This window comes from Siniperca chuatsi, linkage group LG11 (genome assembly GCF_020085105.1).
Source record: "Siniperca chuatsi isolate FFG_IHB_CAS linkage group LG11, ASM2008510v1, whole genome shotgun sequence".
Taxonomy (NCBI): Eukaryota; Metazoa; Chordata; class Actinopteri; order Centrarchiformes; family Sinipercidae; genus Siniperca; species Siniperca chuatsi.
Window position 1 is genome coordinate 24,136,822 of NC_058052.1, and position 26,207 is coordinate 24,163,028.

General features: G+C 38.6%; 1 protein-coding gene across 1 annotated transcript in view; it reads right to left on the bottom strand.

Moving 5' to 3' along the window:
- Positions 1-6,453: 6,453 nt before the first annotated feature.
- The window catches only part of LOC122884714 (contactin-associated protein-like 4), a 68,855-nt gene continuing 49,101 nt past the window's right edge, over positions 6,454-26,207 (bottom strand). The window contains exons 17-24 of the mRNA XM_044214988.1: positions 24,422-24,640; positions 21,800-22,039; positions 19,283-19,513; positions 15,775-15,908; positions 14,638-14,725; positions 11,808-12,023; positions 10,192-10,263; positions 6,454-8,377 (exon numbers count right to left, since the gene is read on the bottom strand). Coding sequence (XP_044070923.1) covers positions 8,190-8,377; positions 10,192-10,263; positions 11,808-12,023; positions 14,638-14,725; positions 15,775-15,908; positions 19,283-19,513; positions 21,800-22,039; positions 24,422-24,640 — 1,388 coding nt within the window. The 3' untranslated portion in view covers positions 6,454-8,189. The remainder of the gene's footprint in view (positions 8,378-10,191; positions 10,264-11,807; positions 12,024-14,637; positions 14,726-15,774; positions 15,909-19,282; positions 19,514-21,799; positions 22,040-24,421; positions 24,641-26,207) is intronic.

The window sequence follows — 26,207 nt, forward strand, 5'->3', positions numbered from 1 at the left end:
TAATACAAATGTAAAATACAGAAGCAAATTAAAACAGAAATATCAATGTCAAATATTATATTGTTATATTGATTGAAATATCAATCAATCAATTTATAAATTATTTAATGGATAAATTAATTAATTAATATTATTTTTGGTGCATTTAATGGCATATAAATTTATTTGAGTCATTTATTTTGACACTTCCAGTGCTCCATAATATTCATGAGGTTTGAAGGACAGACTAGTTAGCTGGGACATATTACTCAGGGCCAGTTCAATTGGAAAAGAAAAACACTTGAGGACTGACATGCGTAGGGAGTAGCCTCATTGGGTTTGGTGCTGAAGCTGAGGGCTGCTTGGACTGACACAAATGATAGTGGAAAGGAGGAGGATCGAACAGCAACAAACTGCAGTGACAGTAAATATGTCCACACGAGAGGGAATTAATTCCACACCAAAAATTCAAGGTACACTGTCACTGCTTTGTTAAACAACTACAAATTAAAAAGTTAACATGGGTCAGGAGCAACTGCTTTGTGTGTTCTTACAAATCAAAATAGCTCTTTTACTATTTTTCTCAAAGCTTTCACAAAGCAGTGAGGTACTGTGAAAGAAGGACCATGTTGACAGAGAGGTATATTTCTAGGATTTAGATAATTAGGTGATGGAAGTCAGGTGTGTCAGCTGAGGCAGGTGAGGTGATGGCCTCCCTGAATGAAGAATTTAATTATGGCTAGTTTGTAAGGCTACCTCAGGGTTAGGGTTCAAAATAAAAACTACCTCTTGACTGTTTAATTGAACATTTTATTCTAACATTATGCCAGTAAAATCTAATGAATTTTAACTCACTAACACTGAATTTATTTCTGCTTCCAGAGCAGCTCTACGTTTGAGAAATATTTTAATAAAACTCAAATATCCTGTTATATACTTGCTTATAATGAACAGTAGATGGAAAGTAATGAGTCCTCTAGCTGATATGACACTTCAAAAGTATTTTTATGACCCCAGACTAATAATGCTAATTTAGTAGAGAGAGAAAAGAGAAATAATGTGAAACTAAATGTAAGAAACTAATATTTGTATGCACAGATGAGAGACTCTAAATCCACTTTTTGGATGAAAACAGAAAAGAGGCCTTTTAAACACGAAGAGATGAATTCCATTTTGTCTTCAGAGAGTCTGTGATTAAAAGCTGTCCTCTAGAATTGTTATTATGGCATCGCAGATTAGCCCAACATCCTCTGGGTGTGTTCATTCTTCATCATCATACTCAGTATTATCTCAATTTCCCAGTTATAGGAAACTAAGCACCCAATGTTGTGAGTGAAACTGCAATAATCTCATAAATATTCCCAACAGACCAGTGGCAGTTTGGGATCATTTAATTCACAGTAGATAGTTGGTCTTTCAGAGGGGCCTGTTAAATTAACCCTGAATAAGAGCTCTCATTTTAAAATCATCATGGTTTGAGAAAATAATTATGAGAAAGCCAAGTGAGACAGGACACAGAGTCCCAACCAACAGCTTCTAAATGCAGGATTTCTGTTGAGAAACTTTTTTTTAGCTGCTTGTGCATGTGGTTTTCTAGACATTTTCTAATCTACATGTTAAACTTGCAAGATATACCAAGTTCTGTTAACTTAAGTATATTATCTGCTGAACACTGCAAAGAATATAGAGGTAATAGTCATATTTTTGTCATATGGACGTTAACATGCTAAAGGTCCAGTATGTAACATTTAGGACGAGCTATTGGCAGAAATATAATATAATATTCATGTATGTTTTCATTAGTATATAATCACCTAAAAATAACAATTGTGTTTTTGTTACATTAGAATAAGACATTTTTATCTACAGAGGGAGTGGGTCCCCCACTACGTAGGCTGTCATGTTGCACCACCATGTTTGTACAGTAGCCCAGACAAACCAATGATTGGCTCTACATAGGGCCTTTTGCAAGTTTCGCGGCCACCGTAGTTTCTCAAATCCAGGGTTACCATTTAGACAAGGCCACAGGAAGGTGAGACGAGCGATATTCAAATGGTTGCAAACTGCAATTTCACCGCTAGATCCCATTAAATCCTACATACTAGTTACATACATTAAGTTTTTAATCTGCATCTAGATTTGCATCAAAATACATATTTCCCCTTTTTTGGAGAATATTTTTATGGATGAATTGTGCACAATTTCAGCCCCTCATCAATTTCAGACTCTTTACCATTAACGTCAATTCATCATGTTGCTGTAATCATGTTGGATTGCGTTTATGTGCATGTGTTCGCTAAATTCGGTTCGAAATACACAATGCATTTTTTTCTAAAATAGACCACACGTACAAGATAGTAAGTGAGAGATAAAGGCTCGCCCTTGGAGAATGATACACAAGTGAAGTTGAGGTGACCTAGGAGGGAGAGAAATTTGCATTTGGTGCAACATTGGGCGAGGAGGAAATTGACTTAGTGTGGGCGGGAACAGAGCAGGAAGAGGCTGGGTGCGACGGAGCACCACATGTGGAGCATGGTAGAGCTGCACAGGTGGCGAGGATGCGGCGCTAAATTGTCAAGTGTGCCCCGTCATGTGTCCTCATTGGCCTGCTGAAGACGGGCTGGCTTCGGAGGCAGAGTGGATGTGATATGGTAGAAACCATTGCCTCCAAAATGGAGGGCCAGATTAAGGATGATGGCCATGTAATCATCCATTTCCTGCCAGTGGTTGCAAAATTGTGAACCAAATATGTCTATGAAGAAATAAAAAGCATAAGCAAACTCTGTGGGTGTTCTCTGGAACGGGTGTCCTTCGAGGAATCTCTCAGTAGGTGGTTGACAAAGGGAAGGCATGATAAGGAGAGCTGGGCTGGAATAGGTTGAGAGGGAAGACCAGAGTTAAGTATGGAAGGAACATGGTGCTGCGAGGGCTGTGTAGGAACGCTGGGTGCCGGCATCCTGGGGCAGAAGGCTCCAGTTGACGAGAGCTGCAGGAGACAGAAGATCAAGTCGTAACTTTAGCTCATTTTTCTGAATGTGCTCGGGGCGATGTTGCATGATGTCGGTTCTGGTGCAGAATACGAGCGTAAAAGAGGAAAAAGAGGAGGAGATGGGTTAGGTGGGTATTTATGGGAATGCCAGAAGTGGCGTGATTGAGGTGCTGTACTGCTCCTGAAACTCCAATTATTGTGCTAAAAGTTGGTGAAAAGATATCACTTGGTGAAAAATGTAGCCGGGTGAAAATGGGCATGGCTTGTACTGATGTTTCGCTATTCGCCAAAATGCAAAGCACCTTTAAACTGGCACATGGTGGCGTTATTGTTGCCATTATTAATATGAACACAACATGAGGTTAATATGTGTGCCAAATATGATTTCTCCCACTGCTAGTGTGCTGCAATCACAACATGGGAGAAGCGAGATGAGAAGAAAGAGGAAGAAGAGAGGGTTGACAGCCATGCTATGTGGTGTAGGTGGGTAACTATCACCGTGTCACTCTCTTGCTTTGAACCAAGTTGTATAAAAACAAAGCCCCCAGTGATGACAGCTAAAACTGTGAAAAGGAGCAACTGTTCCTGTGATTCTGGTGTCATGTGGTGAGTCGAACTGCGACTGTGTCTTTCCCAACTGACATTGCAGCCCCCCCGCCAAAAAAACTAAGTTGTCATGAGCCAAATTTGACTCAGTGGGAGTTTCACTTGAGCAGTCCAACCTGTGGCCTGCGTGCTGCTGAACCCTGACGACTGCACTGTCAGTGTGCACACAGAGGCGGTCTACATGCTGTCAGCAGGGCTTTTTAATAGCACTGACCAGCTGACACGAGGGACAGCAGGCTCTTGACTGTGACACAGCCAGCAGCAGCACACAGCTGAGAAGTCTTTTAACATCAATAAATGTCACATTCAAATTCTCAACGCATTTTCCTGCATGATTATGATGGATGCACGGGTAAAACAGAGCCAGAGGTCTGTGCTATCTTTTATAATCAGGTGGTTTTTGGAGCTGTTTCTGTTTGTTGTGCTGGAGTCCCATGGGATCGCTAATCAGATCGCAGGTGGCTGTTAATTATCCAGACCACCTGATGTTTGTGGGAGAACATGCCATCACAAAAGCTCTATTCTTTTCTGTTATCACTTCTTTATTAAATGCACAAGTTTTGTTTATTTTCGAAGCTTAATAAAGTTAATAATAAAGTTTATTTGTATAGCACTTATTAAAACAAGCGTTACAAAGTGCTTTACACATAAAACACAACAATAAAATACACAGTAATGTATGAATAAACAAGCAGGCATAGGCAATAATGGATGATTTAAAACAAATACCAAGGATAAAATGTAAGGACAATAAATGGGTGAATTAAACCTTAAAATAAAGCAGTGCAAGACTTAAAGCATCAAGAACAAAGTACAATGCAACTCAACCGCAAAGAATCAAAACAACCCCCCCCCAAAAAAAAAAAATTATAAGAAGGCCTTTCGACAAAAATAAGTCTTCAAAAGTGATTTAGCAGCTGCATTACAGAATGTAAAATTCAGTCGTGGTTTGGTAGATGGCTATGTAATGCATATTTCCAAGTGTTAAGTGTTATCCCTGTACACTTACAAGACTCTTTCATTAATCAGTTCAAGTGCTCCCTAGCTGTACCTATGGTTAGCTCAGGTCCCTCTCTGTTGTGACATTAGGACAAAATTAAGCCTAAACCTGGAGTTCTACACAGTCCTGAAATTTCCACCGCAGCCCGATTCATTCAGGCCTGAGCCTGACCATTAGCAACATTTCTGGTGAGTGCTGCTTTAACAACCATCACACACACACAAACAAAGGCTTTATACGTCACTCCACTGATACAGCAAAACCCAAAACAATCGTAACAATACAGCAAACAAGACGGTGTAGTCCCTCATTCGTCCAGGAGTGTTCTATCGTAGAAAAAGTTTCAGTCGTAGTCATCTGGACACTGTTTTCAGAATCAAGATGTTTCGGCTCCCATCCGGAAGTCATTCCCAATTGAGATTGACTTCCGGATGGGAGCCGAAACGTCTTGATTCTGAAAACAGTGTCCAGATGACTACGACTGAAACCTCTTCTACGATAATACAGCAAACAGTTTCTCATAACAACAACAAGCACAGCTTAAAGAAACATAACTGACTCACTTCATGGCAAAGTGGCATGCCAGTTTTGGTTTATTGTGATGCCAAAAAGCATCAAACCTTCTCAAAGTCTTTGACAAAAGGCAAAATCCCGAACAGAAATTTCACAATCTGATTCTATGAATACACTTACATATGTTTGTATGTAGGGCTTGGGGTTGGGCAGAGGATGCAGAATGGTGCATGTGTGATGAAGCGAGACAAGGACAAAATTATAGTATGGATTGTAATCAATGTATCATTGCAGTTTTAATGTTTAATAGTAATATTAATCATTTAATTTTATCCCCAAACCTAACTCAGCTTGAATTTGTTGCAGAACTTAAACCTAAACATAACTGACTAACCGAGAATCTGTTCCTGTCTGTTTCATGACAGTTTCTCATAACAAATGAACATTTTTGGTGTCAGTTTTCCTAATGTAATCTAATTTCAGTAATCAACATTTATGGCAGCACATTGTCACATAATTCAGATTTTGTTTTATGAACACAATACTCATATAATTGTCTTCACTTCAAATAACTGAGGTGATGAATTTGATCTGACTTTATTTCCCCTCTTGGTGCTGCAGCATGTGTCATTACAACACGTCCTCTTGTTCTCCCTAATGAGGTGTTATTGGAGGCATGGATGCATCCCTCTCTGTAAATAATATCCGCTGACAACCACCCAGTCATCTGGATCATCAGAGTCCTGTGTGTGTGTGTGTGTGTGTGTGTGTGTGTGTGTGTGTGTGTGTGTGTGTGTGTGTGTGTGTGTGTAAAGGGGCAGCACAGCAGGCGATGGGAGGCCCCATCACATCTCAAAGCTGTGTGTCCGTGTGTTATTGTTTCAGCATGGAGAGAGGCGAGGTGGGCCTGTGACAAGAATTAGCCTGACATCTCCAGCACCTGAATGCTTCACAAAGCCGCAGACGGTGAAGTTATCTCCTCTCTACAGACAGATGAATATTAATATCCATCAGAAATGTCACATGGTGAAGAAAAGATTCATCCAATAGCAACTTTTAAAGGGCCAAACATGCACGGATGTAAATGAAATTTTCTGTGTCTCAGTTTCATTTAACTGAGAAATAACTGATTCAGACATTAGGTCTCTAAACCTTAAATGATATTGCTTTTTGCAAGAGTTTCAAAGGTGTTCATTGATCGATCTCAAACGTTTGTGTTCATTGATTGATGTATCATTTCACAAAGACTCTGCATTTACAATAGATGCTAATGGAAAAAGATCAAAATAGAACAAAAAGGTTAATGGAGCAATACAAGTGTAGGATTGTAATTCAGCTGAAAGGAAAGAAAAAGCCCGCCTCAGAAAAAGATCAAACGTTTTATTTTCACTGAACAGAATTGTGTTTCTTACTAAAATGTCTATACAAATTCAAATCTTACAGCAAGTCACTCAATTACAATTATCCTCCATACTGTCAAGATCATTATGTTGTTATAGTTCAAAAGTGATGTACTGCCAGGAGAGAAACCAAACTTCTGACATCCAAACTAGAAACTGATTCTTCTAAACAATTTAAAGTGACATTCAGTAAACAGTTGACACTGTATAAAGCTCCAGTGTCCTCAGTCTGTGTATTCATTAGTTTTACAGATAATGTAGCTTTGTCATACAACATGCTGTACCGCCAGGCTGAAGCTGATCATATTACTGGTTTTTATGTTCAGTGAATGTTTCTGTTGTGGAGTAGTAGAAAGCTACACCTGTTTCCCAGCATGCCCTGTCTCCCTTCCAAGCATGCCATGCTATTATGAGATAGATATTTATCACATAACTTATTTCTTTTAACTTTTAGTAGTCAGGTTTGTCCAAGTGGCAGTTCGTTGGCTGTTTGGGGGCATTTTTATGAAGGCTTTTTAACTCAATATGAAAGTGTTTCTGCAGACACAGAAATGTGTGATGAATTAGTGGTCATATTATGACAACATACTACAGCCTGGTCACAGCAGTGTTGAACGGAAAAAAACATCAAATACATTTACACTTTATTCTTACTTTGTGTCGGTTTTGTTGCTCGACTGGTTAGACCTGAATAACACCTCAATGAGTCACTTTCCATGAAATCCTTTGCTCTCCACCAACATGATTTTTATTTTCACACTTTCATACTTGTTTTGCTTCTCTGAATCTGCCTTTCAAAAATGGACATTTGTGTTTAAAAGAATAGAAATAAAACGTTTTCGTTGAAATGATGTTGGGAACAGAAAGGCTGGAATATTTTGTAGTCCACAGTAACTGTGTCTGTCTTTATCCCTTTACTATTCAGAACTACACTGAGAGCTACAGGCAGGAAAGGCACAGAAAGAAGAAATCAAGCAAAGGGATATAAAAGGAAAATAAATATGAGCTAAGCTTTGCTTCAAGCTGTAACGTAATGAAAGAAAATCATGGTGAATAAAACGCAAAGACTTTCTGACAAAATGAGAAATGTTCAATGTGAACGGATACATTTTGCTTTCCCACGTCATGCAGTAGGTACAAAAAAAATAAAACATCAACAAAAAACTAAAACCATGAAAACAACTGGAAATTGAATTAACTAGGCTCACTCACTCAAAACAGCAAACATTCATTAACCATGTCGGAAAATGTATTTAAATCACCCCAAACCCAACGAAGCTGTTGTAATTTTTCATACCAACAATTCCATGAATAATACAGTTCCTCATTTAATCATTTCAAACATTTCAATATGACAGGGAAAGGACTGATTGATATAAAGTCATAATTTTAAGATTTACATCATTAAATATTTACAATTGTTCTACTGACAGTATTGACAGATTATAAATTCAACACTTTGTTCTTGTGTATTTATATACAGTCTTTACAAAAATACAACCACAGAAACAAAAACGAAACGAAACAAAACAAAATATGACAGAACATGAGTGTAGAGTTCTGTTTGTGTCTTCCTGTCTTGTTGAGCCACTGCCTGGGCTCAGTTTGAAGTGTAAAGCACTGAGGCTTGACAAGGCATCTCTGTCTCCGTGCGTCTCCTCAGCTCCAACACTGCCAGGTCAGCAGCAGGCCGAACCTTCACCTAAATAAAATATTCTTTCTGGTTCTCACTCAGACCGTTCTGAGAGCTGCTGAACGGCAGCTCCGGGCTGCCTTCAGGTTTTACTGTTTTTACTTCCTGGCTCTGACACATCCCTTTCCTCCTGTAGAGGACTCGGACCATTATGGCTAATGCAGACACGATCACAAAGATCACCACCGCTATCACACCTGCAAAGCAGAGAAATGGCTAAAGTTACAGTGGCTCAGCAGTGGGAATGTGGGCCTTCTTTACTCACATTTTGTACTTAGGGAACTCTATTTGAAAGAGCAAGCACAGGCCAGTAAACAAATATCACAACTCAAATTTATCGCTACAGAAGTAGTGACTTTTATTTGGACTTTTTCATGTTTTATTTTTTTCCATCTTTAACTCATAATGAAAAACGAATCTACAAAACTGGTACAAATACAAAACAACTGATTGCATAAGGATTTATCCCTTCAAGTCAATATCTAGTAGAATCACTCTGTATGGGCCTGTGTGGGTAGTTATATATCATCTTTACACATCTGTACATCTGTAAGTTTTCCCCAATTCTTCTTTTTAAAACTGCTCAAGGTCTGGCAAGTTTCCTGAGGATCATGAATGAACAGCAATTCGCAATCCTGGATTGGATTGAGGTCTGTTCCTGTTTTGTCCTTTCTAGGACATTAACTGTTGTTTTGCTGCATTCCTTATACCCCCTGATTAAAAAGGTTTCAACCACAAATTCACATGACGTCATGGAGCAAATTTTTGAGATTCCCACCATATCGATTGTTATCAGTTGTTGACATTTTGTGGTTAACCTAAATTGTATGACTTCACTTCATTGTTTTACAGAGACAGAAGTAAAAAAAAGAGAGAGCTTTGTTGAAAATCAGTGTAACTACTGCAGTTAATGATTATGGTGAGGTGAACTGTAAAAGGACAATGTCTTCAATTTAAAAGCCTCCTCATACAATGAAGGTTATGTCGAAGTTGTAATACGATAGCATATGCTGTTTGATTGAAACGTAACTATTTTAAGCAAGAATAAAAAGTAGTGTTTATTTTAAAAACAGACCTTTCCTTACAAAGTAGCCAGATAGTAGCTGTAAATTCCCTGCTAAAATGAAACACTTGCAATGTGTTTCATTCAGTAGCTGGCTCATTTGATTACTATTAGGTCTATCTGAAGTCACATAATGACATTTATACTAACATACTGTATACCTTAGTCTTAGTGTGATGTAAGTTTAAAAACATGTCCATTGGAGTGTCAGGCAACAGTGTGAAATATATCTGTGTCTGAGAGTTTGTAAAGTTGTGAAAACAATCAGATTTTAAATTTTGAATCTTGATTATAATTGAATGCTCTGTGTCTTTACAAACCCTGTTTTCAAATGGGACAGATTTGAACAGAACAACCAAACTGGAGATGAAACATTACATTGGGAAATAAAACTCCTACATAAAAGCAACTGGTCAGTGGACCAACAGGCAGCGAGAAAACATTAGATTGCTTTCGCTCCATAATTAGGTCATAATTAGTCAGGTCATTTTCTCCAGGCTCCCCAGGCAATTTAAGCTATTAGAAGATCTCTGCACCGATGTTGGCAATAAAAAAAATGTACAGTCATTGTACTTGGGTTCCTTTGTGTACCATGACAACTCGGGGCTTTCATTTAAACTGCTATACAGCATGCAAATTTGATGAAAATGCTCCTGCCTGACAACCAATAAATATTTCAACACAAAGGAAGGGTCTCCACAAAACTCAAATATATACATTGCATTTTGTAATATAACTCTTCAATTTTAAACATCATTTCAAGTTCTTCTCAGTTCTTCTGTACTGAGGTGTAAAAATATCTGGAAGGAGCAGGAGCAGAAGTTTTAAACTGTAACTGGGCTGACTTGTACATCACATCATCCCTGCATGCTCTGCAGACAGTTTCTGACTCATGCTTGATGATAATGGTGTGTCGTGTGACAGTGAAAACCGTTGCCGCTACAGTACCTCCAATTAGAGCTGAGTCACTCCTGATGGCATTCACTAAAGGCTGACCTGTTCCCACTGATCCAGACTGACCTGCAGCACAGAGAGACAGAAGAAATAGAAAGAAGAGACAGAGATGCAGAAGTGAAGGGAGAAAGGAAAGAGAAGGGAGGACACATGCAGAGGAAGGATCACAGGGGAATAAAAAGAGTTATGAGAAAGAACAAGAAGAAATGATGATGAACAGAAGAGAATAGAAGAAAAAGGAAAGGAGCAAAGAGGTCATTTATGACTTGAAAATGCCCACCATCAGTACAGATAAGGCATATTGGATGCCACATCTCCATATAATTCTCTGTATGAGTGACCACAGGGGAAAGATATGGCAAAGGAAACTCTCTTCCCTGGTCTGAATTAATTGCCTCATCTAGTGGCCTTTAACCCAAAGTCATTACATTATTAGAGACCCAAAGGTCCCATTGTAAAGTTTGAGAGGCAGCACCCACACAGAAAGCTGGATAGTACCGCCTACGATAACCTCAATAATATTTATTAATTTGAGCCCCTTGAGAAAGTGGGTGCTCTAATTGTAGGCATACACCTTCATTATGTGGCTTTAGTGTCTGTGAGATCACCCACAGGATGTTGAAGAAACATTATAAAGCCTGGAGTTTGGGTTTGCTACTTGCTGGCCACTATCCTCTACCTTATTAAATCAGAAAATCCAAATGTTTGCAACTGCACCCACCACAGCTGATAGAGACCTTTGGAAACATACCTCCAAACACACCCCTTCTTAAACTACAAATCTGCATGTTTACATTATTGTCTCATTACATTAACATTCTCCAATGGACACGTTTTAGATTGATTTCCAATCTTGCAATGAGTTATTGATATTCATGATTTCTGTGTCATTCATTCATCCACAGTTTTTTTTGTGTATGCCACAGTAGAAGTCTGCAGTGGAAAAGTGAGCGCAGCATGCATGATGATATTGAAAATCAAAACAATTTAGCTGATGGGCCAGTATGGTCCTTCTAACAAGCTGACACGGTGAGTGTGAGATGCCCTAAACGATTCATTGTACAGGCAAAACTTTAAACTTTTGTCTTACTAGTGTTAAAGGTGAACTGAAGTTCGAATCCTCCTCTTTTTTTGTGTAAGGAAAAATAAACCTATGATGATACTGCAGCTACTGTGCGATCATTTCCCCATCTTTAAAAAAGAGGATAAAACCTTTTCCCAAAGCAGACTGCCATTTGTGAGCTGGCGTTGCTTCCATGGTGCGCAACTGGAGCACGTCATGTAATATAGACTATGAACTTTGACACAAGTAGCCTAATTTTTTCCCAACAAGCAAACATACCATTGGTTATGTACCGTTAGCAATTCAAGCCATCTGTCCTTTTACAACATTCAGAATACCCACCATACGGTTAAGTTTGCAATCCATTCAGAAAAAGGTAAACAGCTAGCTGTTACTAAAGCTAACCAAACAGCTTCAGGTGAATTACCACTGTCCTCTGGGCACATCTGGATTTTTTCCAGATATGAAACACTTGAAATAACAAGTGTAAATGGAGCCTAAGGTGGTGACAATGCCAATAAAGAAAATAACAACAATTTTCTCCGACCTGATAGGTGATGCGTTGTTTCTGCTGCGTGGGGATTGGCGGAAGTGGAGCCACAAATGGACTGGATCAGCGGACCAGTAATGATAACAGGGCTGGTGTCTGGGTGGAGCAGAGCAGCTTTCAGAGGGCTGATGGAGTTAAAGAGGACAGCAGACAGACAGCCTGTGAAACCCAGAGAGGCAAGCCGAGACAGCTCCGGGTCCAACTCACCAGAGTCTGGAGAGAAAGAGCGAGAGAGACAGAGTATGATGTTTATTAGTACGTTTAAACATTTTCAATGGAGAAACAATCACATAGACTTTCCCTGGATATAACATGTATCACATGAAACATTTTGTACAAGTCTGATTTAACCTAAAAACCCTAACCTATATAACAGCTATAATACAGTGGCTGAATCAAAGCATGTTGATAAAGACAAGTATTACTTTTTATTAGTGGGTTTGCAGTAGCAGTACTACACCTGGATCAGGGAAGTCCCATAGCCTCTTATCTTATTAACAACCTATTTCTTAGTCTGTCTCTGAAGGTGCTGTTCAAAAAGAACAGAACTAGGTCATGACAAAGTAAATTATAGTGGTGCTATGTCTGTTACATGTCAGATCTATTTAACAGGCACAACAGGCAGAAAGAAAACAAGAGCAGAGGTATTTTGGTAGAATAGTCTTTCATGCTGAGAAAGGTTAAACTGTTCAGGCTCCAGACTCCCTGGTTTAGTTGGATTTCAGTTAATGCAGTGGCCAAAGCATCAGTATCTGCTTTTTTCTCCTCCAAACAGTCTTCAAACATTTTATCAGAACAGCCTGATGTGTATTTTTGTCCATGTCTGACCGGTGAGAGTCAGAGGCAAAAGCTTTATTGTTTAACACTGCGATAAACCTACTGTATATAGAAGTATGAAAGCACTGTACTGCTACAGCTTTCAAGAACAAATAATACTGCAATGTACTCGTCTCATACATTGTACATTGTACTTATACTCAAGAGGTACCAGATTATTGGTCCAAAGAAGATGCAATATGTATGATGTGAAAGACCCAATGGCATCATCGAAGCACCCATAACCTCACAAGAGAACATCTTCAAAGGTGTTATGGCTTTTATACGTCTAGCAGTATGAATGCTCTGTCTGGACAATTTGAAAAGTTGTTGTGTACACACTGTATACAAGCACAGGAGTAAAAAAGAAAGAAAAAGCCTTTTTGCTGATCTGAGTTGCAGAGTTACCAGCAGGGGAATTATCAGCACATTTTGAATGCATCGTTGACCAATAGATTATCTGGTAAAAACTACAGTACATGCTGTACGTAATGAGCACTGGCCTTAAAATTGCTCTGTGCTCGGCACTGGTGGCATAATTGTGACATATACAGAGTAATGTGGCAATACATTTTGGCAATAAAGAAAATCTGTTTTCTCTACTTGCAACAAAAGCACTTTTATTGCATGGCTCAGGAGGTAAAGCGGTCGTCTAGTAATCGGAAAGTTCCTGGTTTGATCCCCAGCTCCTCCATTGAGTGTCGAAGTGTCCTTGAACAAGACACTGAACCCCTAACCGCTCCTGATGAGCAGGTTAGGGGCTCTGTTAAGCTATTTGTTTTTGATATGACAGCTTGAAATCTCTGCCATCATGAATGTCTGTGTGAATGGGTGAACGTTAGCATGTGTTGCAAAGCGTTTTGAGTGGTTGGTAGAGTAGAAAAGCACTATATAAATACAGTCCACTTACCATTCATTTACCATTAAATCCTGCATTAGCTGGAGTTACAAAGTGACGCAAAGTGAAAAGGCGTCACAACAAGAGTCACACGGTCACAACAGGAATTCTTCTAAAAGCCACACTGGAGGGCAAACTGAAGCCAGAAAGATGTAAGCCAGATGGACAATTATATCGTAAACAACATTCACAAATTATTGTGATCTCTGTCACATTTCTTTTGCCACGCTAGTGGCATGGCTCTGTGGCGGCAATGTCGGCCTGTTGGTTGGTACCACCACTTTGGTCCCGACTTAAATATCTCAACAATTATCAAATAGATTGATATGAAACTTTCCGCAGATATCTATGGTTCCCGCAGGATGCATCCTACTGATTTTTCCTCTTGAGCCTTTCCATCACATTTGGGGTTTTGAGTGAAATGTCTCAACAACTATTGGATGTGTTGCCATGAAATTTGGTGCACACATTCATGTCCCCATCAGGATAAATTGTAATCCCATCCCCTGATTTTTCATCATTCAATTTGTCCAATACTCTGGTTTATGACCAAATAACTGCAAAACTAATGACATTCCCATCAGCCTCAGCTGTAATTAGTGCTAATTTGCAAATGTTAGCATGCTAACGCGCTGAACATCAATATGTTAGTATTGACATTGTGAGTTTGGCTTGTTGCTGAGTAGCTGGCATCTGAATTATCAATCTTTCTCATGTAAAGTCATATATATAATGACCTTTCTTTCTGGTCCACCCTTGTCTTATACCAGGAAAAGTCATGTGAATTTCATAATGAGTGTGTTATATATTTATATGTTTTGTTTGTTATATCTATTTAGATTAACTTCTCTCATGTCTAACCAACCACCTCTTAAATTTTGGTGATTTGAACAATGTCCCATCTTAGTATTGAGAGTGCCCGACATTTATTTCTATGTTTGTTCTTTACCTGCTATACCCTCTAGACAACAGCTGTTCTGGGGATCCAACTGTCATGGTGAAAGTTTCCAATACCTCATTGTCTGATAAGGCAGAACATCTTTGAAATTAGTCTGTCTCAGTGCTCTGCAGCCTGAAAAGCATTGTCTGGGTTTCTGTAGTCGTCTCACTTACCATGCACTCTGCCAAGAACCAACGACCTGATGGCATTAAATTCTACATCAAATGTCAGGTTGAAGTCCTCTTTGTTGTTCTGGTCAATCTGAAAGAAAATGAAAGATTTCCCTTCAAATTCACCTCAATATCACTAGAAGGTAAATACTGATTATGCAACTGAAAATGTTGCAAAGAACTTTACATGTTTTAGCAGATCAAAATGCTTTAGCTTTTGTGATTTTCCTCATGATTACACAACTTGGTAGAGCCCAAGACACAAAGCAAAAGGATGCAATATACCAAGACGGGTAGAAATTCTGCTTATTGTACTTCCAGGACCTAAGATGAGCATTAGTGAGACTGTCCCCCCCCAAGAAGAACGACGTCATCGGTGGTTTCAGCCAGTGCACCAAAACGGCATATGTTTAAATTCAAGTGACAAATTCCTCTAGCGGCCGTAGACATTATGATGGGAGCAAATGAGGAACTCAATGGACTTTGTTATAGTGACAGTCGTGGGTGGATGGATGGGTCAACAACATGTCATACTTTAATACAGGAGACTGCTGTTCCCACGTCCCATCCGAAAATGCTTCTATGTGTCATTCTAGAGGGCATGAACAACATATATTGTCATTTGAACTTGTTGGAATTAGTTAGTTGTTACAGTGAGCACTGATATTTGAATTCAAAGGCAATGAAAACAGTTAAGGAGTGGTCCATCTGTGATTTTTATACATGGAAACAAAGTTGAAGGTACAGCTGTGTATCAGCATAGGGCATGCAACATTATAATTAAGCAAAGATTATGTTTTTGAATCCGGTGCCCCAAGGTTAGTATAATGTATTAAACAGGGACCTGCCAAAGTTACCCAACTGAGCATTTTAAGCAGGAGGATCTAGTACCCAAAGCTAGCAGAGTGTCTTATTTTGAAGGTATGAGAAAAAGCACTTTGTGAGGTGTTTCAGAGCTGCCAACCCCATGTTTGTTTCCACTATTTCACCGCAGCTCAGCCTTTATTATCAGTGAGTGTTCCTTGCTGTCTTCTGGTAGCTTCTCCTGCTGGTTGCTGAAGTCGACAGACAGAGAGGATGCTGAGAAAACCAGAGTTTAGTACTGACTGAGAGGAATATTGTCTGTTGTGTATGTGTTACCTGCACAGAGACAGCGTCTGCCAGTCTGCTGATGGTAACTGCATGTAGCTGTCCGTTGGCGAGGTTCCTCACTTTGCTCCTCAGGATCTCAGCATCTTTGCTGCTGTCCAGTCTGTATCTCACCTCCAGCTTGTCTGCACACACAAATCAACAAAACAACACACTGGTATATTTCTGTGTGACTCAAACACAGAAAAAGTTCCCAATGAACAAATAAAGCCTTTAAAATTAAATCTTTCTAATACAAACCTAATGTACTATGGCCTATACATAAACGAAGAAACAATGTTTCTATGGTAAATAATAAAGAATATAGAAATCGGAAGTTCTTCTTGGGCTTTATAGGGTTTTGGATACACAGCAGTACTAACAATGATGAACAGAATATCACTAGCCATTTACAGTTCTACGGTAATTTATTCAATCACTTTGAATATTCAACATTTTTACTTCTAAAATAAACATTTCAGTTTGATAAATTGCTAAAAGCCATAAGCAAAAACAGAACCACTTCAATTACCAATTTTTTTTTGCTAAATCTGTCCTCGTACCCATCATCCACTTTAACAAACAGAATTTATATTAGAAAGTACTAATATGTATCAATGTATCAAGAGAAACCTGGATGTTCCAGGGTAACAGCAGCTGAATTATAAACCAGAAAGAATTAAATATTTAGAAAATTAGGCCAAGTACTGCCACTAATGGTATACAGAATCAAGTTTATAGGATTTATAGGATAATTTATAGGACAGGTGATTGACTTCAATTGAATAAAAATGTACACAAAATAGACATTGGACACAAACCACTTCAATACATTTCACAGATTACAAATTTGTTTTTCAATTGTTGCACTTTTTAACAGTTTAAGCCAGAAAACAGAAATGCATGCCATTATTACATGGTAGGCAGTAGAGTTTGTGTATCTGTAATTTAGGAATTGATTTGTCGGCGATTATATCTGTCTTCCACTTGGAATTGTTGGTGTGCCTGGTCAGGAGTGGTTCTAAATTCAAGCACATTTTCAAGAACAAGAAGAAATTGATACATTTCCGATTCTATGCCTTGCAATGATCCTATGCATGGTTGAAGCACAAAACTGTGCATACACACGGCTAATACAAGAAACAATGTAGTTACAATAATATATTTTATGATATCTATTTATATTGCCTATATTGTTTTGTTTGTCTTTTAGATTTGATTTTCAATAACATAGCTTCTGAATGCATCGCTTTCAGCTCTGTAATCTTTTATGTCAGAGGAAGGCAACAACAGCTCACAGCTGCTTTACTTTTACTGTTTTTATTTTCTATTTAACTCTTTTTAAGTGTTTTTAAATGTCTTTTTATATTGCCCTATGTTGCTTTTATGTTTTATGCAAAGCTCTTTGACTTGCCTTGCTGTTGAAATGTGCTATACAAATAAACTTGCCTTGCCTTTACAACACAACAGTAATGCAACTTTAAAAAAAGAATAAGAGGGACAAAAGTTATCGTTCACCATGATGGATTAGTAAATCAAGTTTCATGTCTCACCCACATTCAGATGGTCTAAAACCATCAGAATGACTCTTTAAAGGATAAGGCAGGCAATATTTTTTACTGGTGTATGTGGGATTGATTCATCCAGTGCAACAGTGTGTTGCACAGAGGAATAAGATATATCAGGCTTTGGATACACAGACAAAAATTGTTAGGAAGATAATTTTGGCCTTTTCATGGGATTTGTTGACAATAAGACAAATATAGAATTCACCAGACTTATCCTTTAAAGTTATGAAAGAAAATATTATATGACAATTTGCCCATTTAAAACTTCTACACAGGTGCAGTTACACCTTCTTTCAGCAGCACATCAACGAAGCTGCTCACAGTGTTAGCACAGAGTTTTTTCACCAAAACAAACCTGCTTCTGAGTCTTGATGAGATGCTTCAGTTTTAATGCAGCTACCTGCTGACTACCTGATCATCATGGTCACCTGCTGGCCATCAGCTTCCTCCAGTCTGGGTTATTTAAACAGCCTATTGACAATCTATTTACAGTTAATCTAGGTGGAATCCCGCTTTTAATAGGTTCATCAGCCTTCTTTGTCCTTTCCAATTCAAATGACCCCGCTTGCCACTCTTCTGGCTGATTAAACACTGAAGTGAATGGCAGCACAGAAAAGGAGAACCAAATGAAAGGAATAATAAGGAGAGCAAAAAGAAGGTGGAGCAGAAGAGGAGAAGGATGACAGGAAGTTTGCTTCGGGAGAAGACGAGGGAGTTATGGATGATTCAAACAGCCACAATGTCTTGGCTCTCGGCACATAGCAGTGCCTTCAGTGTATTGTTGATCAGTTAGGATGTAATGTACTAGCTGATGCATAATACAATTAAAATGCAATAAAATATTCCTCTAACTGCGTTGAAAATACAATAAAACCTGCTATTTTAACAAAGTGCTGAATAACAAGATGTCAGGTTATTTAATTAATTAGTGATTAAGTATACACTCAGTTGCCAGTTTAATAGGTACAACCAAAATATTGCAGTCTAATACAACAGTCCTGCAGTAAATCCAACCTTCATGAAGGTTATAATGTTCAGTTTTTGTTGAAACTGTTTTAGAGAGGTGTTTATAGGATCATTTTGGAAGATGTAGTGGTAGATGTAGTTTGTGGTGCTGTTGAACTGTATTTCATTATACAAAGAGTTGTTTCTGTTATTTAGCCTACTCTCATTGATATAAATGAGGTGGACAAAATAATAGAAACACCTGTCAGTATTAAACAGCAATAATTTTATCTAGGTGTAAACTGGCAACGGAGTGTGCATATACTGTACATTTAACTTATGTTATTATGTTGACAATGAGGTAACTGGAGTTATTACATTCTGGTTTTTATGTTGTCAAGTTATTAATATGTTAAAAATGTGTCAAACACCTTATGAAGCCAGAACTGTTGGTTAATCTTCCATGTGACATTAGTTATTAACCTTTTTTTTTTTTTTTTACATTAGCATGTTTTGTTACATATGTTTGTGTTGATGTAATTTCATTATCCAACAGTTAAGAGGACTAACATGATCCCTTTCTACAAAGCATCACAACTAATCAACACAAACTCAAATAAAAACAAATTGGGTTGTTTTCAAATGTCAAAAATATGCTTCTTTCATGTTAATTCAAAGGATCTATAGAGCCACTAACACATTAAATTATTGAAAGTGTGACAGCACCATGCCCCATCAATACTGATGCTATACTGGAGCATTCAGGGCCATCCAGTGAAATCCAGTGAAGTAGACAAGAGCAAAAATAACAGGGCAAGTTACAAAGGTTGTGGAGCTTGTTTACAGGGTAAAATAGAGGAAAAAACAAAAGCTTCCTTCATTCATTGGAGAGACCAGAGAAGATTAACCTCGTGATGATGCTAAAGGCCAAGCCAAATGATTAGATGCATCAAAGTAACCATGAACAGAGAGAAAAAAAATACAGGTAAGGGGGTCTGAGTGCTCACCATGCTTGTTGAGAAGCAGAGCCAGGTACTCTCTGTGGTAGGAGCCGACGAAGAGGAGCAGAGCTGGACTCTGGCTGGTCCTGAAGCTCAGGGAGATGTTTTCTGCTCTCAGGGTCATGTCAGAGTGGGTGGATGAGGGCAGCGCACTGCTGCTCCTGTTCAGTTCGTTCAACACTGGCTCCTTAAAGGTGTAGCTGACGGAAATTCCCGACTTGAAACTGGCTGAAACCTCTGCATGGATGGAGATAATGTCAGAAAGTTAAATTAGAAACTGGAGTTACAGCAGTTACCTCATTTGTAGCTGTATGGTAAGCCGTTATGTTGTACATGTGGGATGTGCATTTTTGAATTTGGCTGTTAAAAGCTGAGTTTAACTAAAGTGAAAGTTTGGTTTCCAGCTTTATTTTGCTTGGTGATTAGGCCCAATAACTTTTTATCCTGTGCATACACTCACAAACATTTCACTTTGCTACATCAACACTGAGTCCAAGAGACAGTGTGTCTAGTGTTTAAATTTGAATGAGTATATATTGTATGTCTTCACATCAAGTCAGTTTTATTTATATAGCCCAGTATCACAAATTTGCCTTAAGGGGCTTTACAGTCTGTACAGTACACAACACCCTCTATCCTTATACCCTTGATTCAGATATGGAAAAACTCCCCGCCCATAAAAAACCCTTTAACGGGGGAAACATCACACTGAATCTAAGTAACAACTAATCTTGCAGGGGGACCAGATCAGTGATTCATATAATGTATGTACGGCGCCTGAGCAGCACTGATAACATCTAATTAGTGAGCTTGTGAAAAAGCAGCCAAAGAAAACCAGCTGACAGGTGAAATACAAACTTTTGCTGCTAATTATAACACAGTCGTGTATCAGAGTTGTGATTTCCATCACAGATATACCTGTGGAAGAGCACCGGGCAACACAGCTGGGCTTGTTAATTATTGAATACATATGAGGCTGTGTTACTGTGCTGACGTGATGACTCAATGTTCCTGTGATAACTTAAGTAACAGGAAGTCTAGGTGTGTAGTCTTAAAACAGCTTTATGCAATGCATTAGAAGGCAACAATCTAACAGAATGTCTCCATCAGGATGCCCAACCAGAGGTACTTTACAGACGTTTTTTTTAAGTCAAGACGAGAAACATTTGTTGGAAATGTTGAGTCAAAAATCTTGCTTTCCGTTTTAGGATGATATGATTTAAAAAGGCCAAAATATTATTGAAGAAATTCTCTGTTGTTTTCTGCACTAAACAGACACTGATGTCACTTAAGTACTGAGGATTTCAGAAAATTGTATTGCTGTATATTAACCTTAGCCATCAGTATTGGAAAACATTTCAATAAGTAATTGTACAGACTAATATTTTGTATCTACATTATAAATTAGAAAGATTTTGAAACATTCAAGGAATGCTCCAAACGTAGAAGAGAAATTATCAGCCAACCACAGACTTTATAAATGGCCTCAAGATATTCTGTATGTCAAGTTTACACAGGATCAAGATGATTAGTAGCTGTGTATAATAAGGATGTGATGTGTTGAATACACAGTACACAGTGTGTGTGTGTGACCTCTTCAGTGTGTATAGTCTTTTCTTGTATCTCAAAGTGTGTGTGTGTTTTATTTATAAACCACTTTCAGGTGCTGCACTGTAACACATATTCAGGCAGCCATGTTGGAGGTGAGTCTTCATGGTTGATTATTGATCAACTGATTATTAACCTCTCCACCTCTCCTTCTGTAAATGAATTTGCATTCAGATAATGCCAGTTTGTTAGGTAGCTAACCATGGTATCAGCTTAATCGCCTAAGCCTCACTCGGGGTTCAAACTCATAGAACCTTATTTTTAATTTTAGTGAAGACCCTCAAGTTTCCAAAGATTTTCCAAAGATGGAGAAATGTTCATAAAATGATACACAAGAATTGGAAGAGTTGGAACTGATGCAGTACATAAACTGTATGATACTGTCAGACAGGGTGGTACAAGATGATTTTTTTTTACCTTAAATTACTTAAGGGGAAAATAGTTTCTCCTATATTGGATATTAACAATTTACCTACCCATAGGTACCTTGAATTTGGTAAAAACGTTTCCCACCAGCTTACTGTTGAAGTTTTGAAACTCAGCTGTGCAGATTTTGGGAGGTTTTAGGTGTACGACAAAAATCTAACTGAAGCTAGGATAAATTTTAGCTATAGCTCCATTTCAACATTGCTTACCTATATCACTTTGTTTGTTAGCTAACTAACAAAACTAAATATGGCCGAGTTAACTGAGCTCTAAAATGATATTTTATAATTTTATTAGACTATACAAAGACAGGTAAGAGCTGAAGACAAATCTTCTTTACCTACACAAATACCATATCTTTTCACATAGGCTGTTTCTTAAGTTGTCTTGTCTTATTATTTAGTAATTATTTGCACATAGCTAATTCTGAAGTGCATCTCCATGATGGCACCAGGTGCTGCTGCGAAATCGGTGACAAAGCCTGTGTACCTCTGTCGCAGAAGGCTCCAGTGTAAGCAGATGGACCACAGTCGCAGGAAAAGCTGTTGGATCTCTCCACACAGTGACCTTGGTTCTGGCAGAGCGAGCCATAGCTGCTGCAGTGGCCTGGACATCCCGCCTGAACCCCGGGGGTGATCTTCGCTCTCTCCTCCAGGTCCAGGGTGACGCCATTCAGCTGCAGAGAGCGAATACAACCCCGAAAGCCCTTCTGTCTGGATGCCGTGCCTCCTGAAGACACACACGAAGGATAAGCTTCAGCATGCTGGAAGGCATCTTGTCTGTTCTCCCTTTCATTTTCTCCTATTCTTTTTCTCTTCTCTTATATTTCTGTGTAGACTACAAATATAATCTCTATAGGTTTTTGATTACCTGGTTAATCATTTAGTCTATAAAAAATGCACCTCACAGTTTCCCAAAGCCCAAGGGGATATATTAAATAGCTTGTTTTGTCTGACCAACAATCCAAAACACAAAGATATTCAAGTGACAAAGATATAAAACACATTTGAGAAGCTGGAACCAATTAATCTATTATCGGAATTTTTGCAGATTAATTTTCTCTCGATAAACTAATCGATTCATTGACTATCATGTCAGCAGTACACATTCTGTACTGTATGTCTGAATGACCCTTTTTCCCAGTTTTGACTGCAGAGGATCTCACACATTGCTCATGCACAAAGGTGCAGTTTTTCAAGGCTGATACCAAGGCTAGTGCAAATAATTGATATTTTGAGCAAATATTTCTATTCAACAGTCTAACTCTGACAATTTACGGCCACTTTCAGTGATATTACTTTATGTTCCCCCAAGAATTTAATTGATGAACTTGTGGAAAAACATTTTGATATTTGAATATAATTGTGAAACCCATTCTAATGTTCTTTATGGTGTGGTTTATAGCAGAAATCATAGTGTAGGGTTTCATGCTTTTAAATGTATTTTCCTGCTTTCCTGGCAGCCATTCGTTTCCATTCATTTCTGAACAGTATGACAATCAATCTTAGAACTTCCTCATCTTGTGTAATCCACCACAGTGAACATCAAGTCTTTATTATTTTCTATTTCCAAGTTCCTTTAATGTTGCATGGTAATGCAATTTAAGTGCAGATTGATTTGAAAGGTCTGCACTGCTGAACCTCATAACAGTGATATAACTTTATCAAATAAAATGCAGACATGATGTTCTCTGTAATGGATTATGCTACCCAAGCATGTTTTAAAAGTCTTTTTATACCATACAGAAATGAATGGAAAGCAAATCATATCATCTCCATGATCAAGTTGAGGAGCGAAACTGACTGATACCTGATTTTAATATTAACAGCCGAATATACTCTGCACCTCCAGAGACAAAGATTTGTCACTAACCTCATACTGATTTTTTTTAAATGACGAGGTGATGAAACACAGTGAAACACAAACTGGCAGGTGAGAAATTCAAGGAGTTGACTTTTTACTGGCTGTCTGTTTGCCAGAACCATGCTGATTGTTGATATCTGGAAAGTTGGCGAGCTGTCAATCTGTCTGACAGTCTGCTTGTCCTGCCTGGCTGGCTGACTGTGACAGGAAAACATTTTTTCCCTTTCTAGGGCAGAATTTAAACTCCAAAAGTTATTGTTTTCCGACTTCTCGCATTACAACTTCCAACTGTCCTCAGAGTTCAGGCTCTGCAACATTATAATTGTCATAGAGTGCCAAACTGGCAACCTCAAGACTGTTATGATGAGATAAACAACTTTCCAGGACTGCAGAGATGATGAGGTTCATATCAGGGCGCAGAGTTTTATCACGAGCTGTCAGGAAAGGACTACCTTAACTAAGGGACTGAGTTCAAACACTGTACCAAGGTTACTGCAAGGAAACTGACCACTACAAACGCAGCTTTTCACTGCATCGTCCTGAGGATATTCAATTCAATTTGTGAGGATTTTCTCAGTTCATTAAGTGTATATAAAGGTACTTCTATAAACTCGGCCTGTATACCTTACATTGATATGGTTTAGGAACAAGGATTGTTATAGGCTGATTGATTTCGCTTAAATCTGTCAGTTTCAACATGGATCAATAACCAGGAACAGCACTGCAATATGTTCCCTGTGCAGTGTGAACTAGGATGGGAAGCAGAGCTTTAGTGTGGAGTTTTGCTGAAGGGTTTAGTTTCTGTTACTATCTGCTTTCTTCAGGAGGAGCAGAAGAGACAAAGATGTAAAACCGCCAGCCTCCCTGGGGTCAATGAAAATGTACCGTACGAGTCATTTTTTGTGTGGTATGTGGGTGAAAGGGAGAAGGCTACAGAGTGAGAAAAAGAAAGAAAGGGAGAAGAGGGATGAGACAGAGAATATTGTAACAATTCAAGAGGTCCTGAGGTATACAAGAAGAAAAAGCCTGACAGCCACTAACAACAACACTGTGTGATAATGAGAGATATCACATGGCATATATATGGACAAAGAGGTTGTATTTAATATAATTAATATATATTGTATTGTTTTTTCTTTGTCGAGGTCTTAAAAAGGCTTTTAATTGCATTTTAAGTGTGTGCAGCAGCCCTGTCATAGGAACACACAGCCACACACACACACACACACACACACACACAGAGACACACTATAAATAACTGGCTGTTCAGCTGTAGGTGGATGTGCCCATCAGCAGGAGCCTCCTGCGTGGCAGCAGGGAGCTCGTCGAGGCGAAGTGATGCCTCTTTAACGTTACGCTCGGCTCGAATGCGATGCCACCTGTTGTCGTTCAGCGGGAAGCCAGCCTTCACACGAACTTCCAACGGACCGTTACCCACGTCAAAGGAGAAGAGGACCTCAGTGGAGGCTGTGTCAGGGAAGGAAGAAAATCTTACTGTACACATTCAAGTCCCTTCTGAGCACCCATTCATCTAGTCTTCTGTATCTCCCTGCAGCTTGTTCTTCACTTGTTCCACCTGTAAACAGGTCAGGTGTTGGCCAGTGCTCTGCTATCAACACACACACACACAGGTGTGCTAAGGCATAAATACAGTATGCACAAGCTCCTGTCCCATTTCTTTGAGGGTATGGTTCAATTGTTGTAGCTGTTGTTCTTTTCATCCCCTAATTGCTGATCTTGTGCATCTATATTTGTAAAGCAAAACCTACAGTATTTATTTTTCAAACAGTAAAAGAACGAAAGAAAAAACATGCAACATAAAGTACCTTCTAGCCAAGTCAAATCATTGACAATGTTGCCCTATTTGCATGTCAGACATAGTTACCAACAAAGCGTTGAACCTGTGTGGTTTACTCATTGATTGCAAGACTATAAAGGCCCTTTTATCTTCTCAAACCCTCTCTTGTTACTTGTTTTCTCTTGTTACCCTTTTACCAAGGACCAGGCTCACTCTGAAGCCCTTATTCCCTGCAACAGTTACACCATCTGTGGAGGTAAGAATATGAAGTGATTTTTTCAGAGCCAGTTGACACATTGACACATGAGCACTACTGAAACTTTGATAAGAAATATGTACAGACTGAAGTAATGTATCACTAAAGTGAGCAAACACAAACTGACACCTACCAGCTCACAAGGATGTCACACTAAAGAGAAGTTGTCATAACAGTGACAAGGAAAACTAAACAGCTGTAGTTGTGACAACCAGCTACAAAGATAATGCACTACTTTTAGTTTTTTCAACAACCAGCTACAAGGACGCAAAGCTCTTTGATAAAATGACCAGTTACATTCGGTGTGTTTACATGCTGTTGGTTTCCTGCAGGAACGTGACTTCTTAATTCTCATAGCTACATTTCTGCTAGCTATATGGAGAGAAATTAGTCTCAGTTCTGGTGACAAATGCATGTTTCATGATCCACAAATAGGACGCTTTTCCAGCTTTGAAATTCCACATGAATGCACTGAAAAGTCAGCCGAGTTTTCCACCAGCACTTAAACACAACATGCATTTGTGGATCAGAGGCTGGGAAAAGAGTCTCAAAACTCCACACAAAAAGGTAACTCAATCCACACGTGTAAATGCAAAAAAAACCTTCACAAATATTTTTAGTCTTTAATATGCACAGCAAGCTTTTCTTTCAAAAGCAAATGTTATTAGATTAATGAACTTGAAGTTGGACACACACATATATATATGTATATGTATAAAACTGACATTAATCAAGTTGAGTTGTATTAATTTGTTAAATTGCCTTACATTTGTTCAAATTGTCTGGTATTTGTTTGTGGATTGGACAATGCATACTATAAATTGCATTTGTAAATCTTGTTTTATTTATTTCTCTCCAAATGAAGAAGAATATTTGTTTTGCAATGTATATATTTAATTGGGATTCTGACTGGGTTCTTCCATGTGTGCATATGCAAGAAAAAGACTTGAGAAAGGGAAAGTATTGCTGTTTCAGCAGTG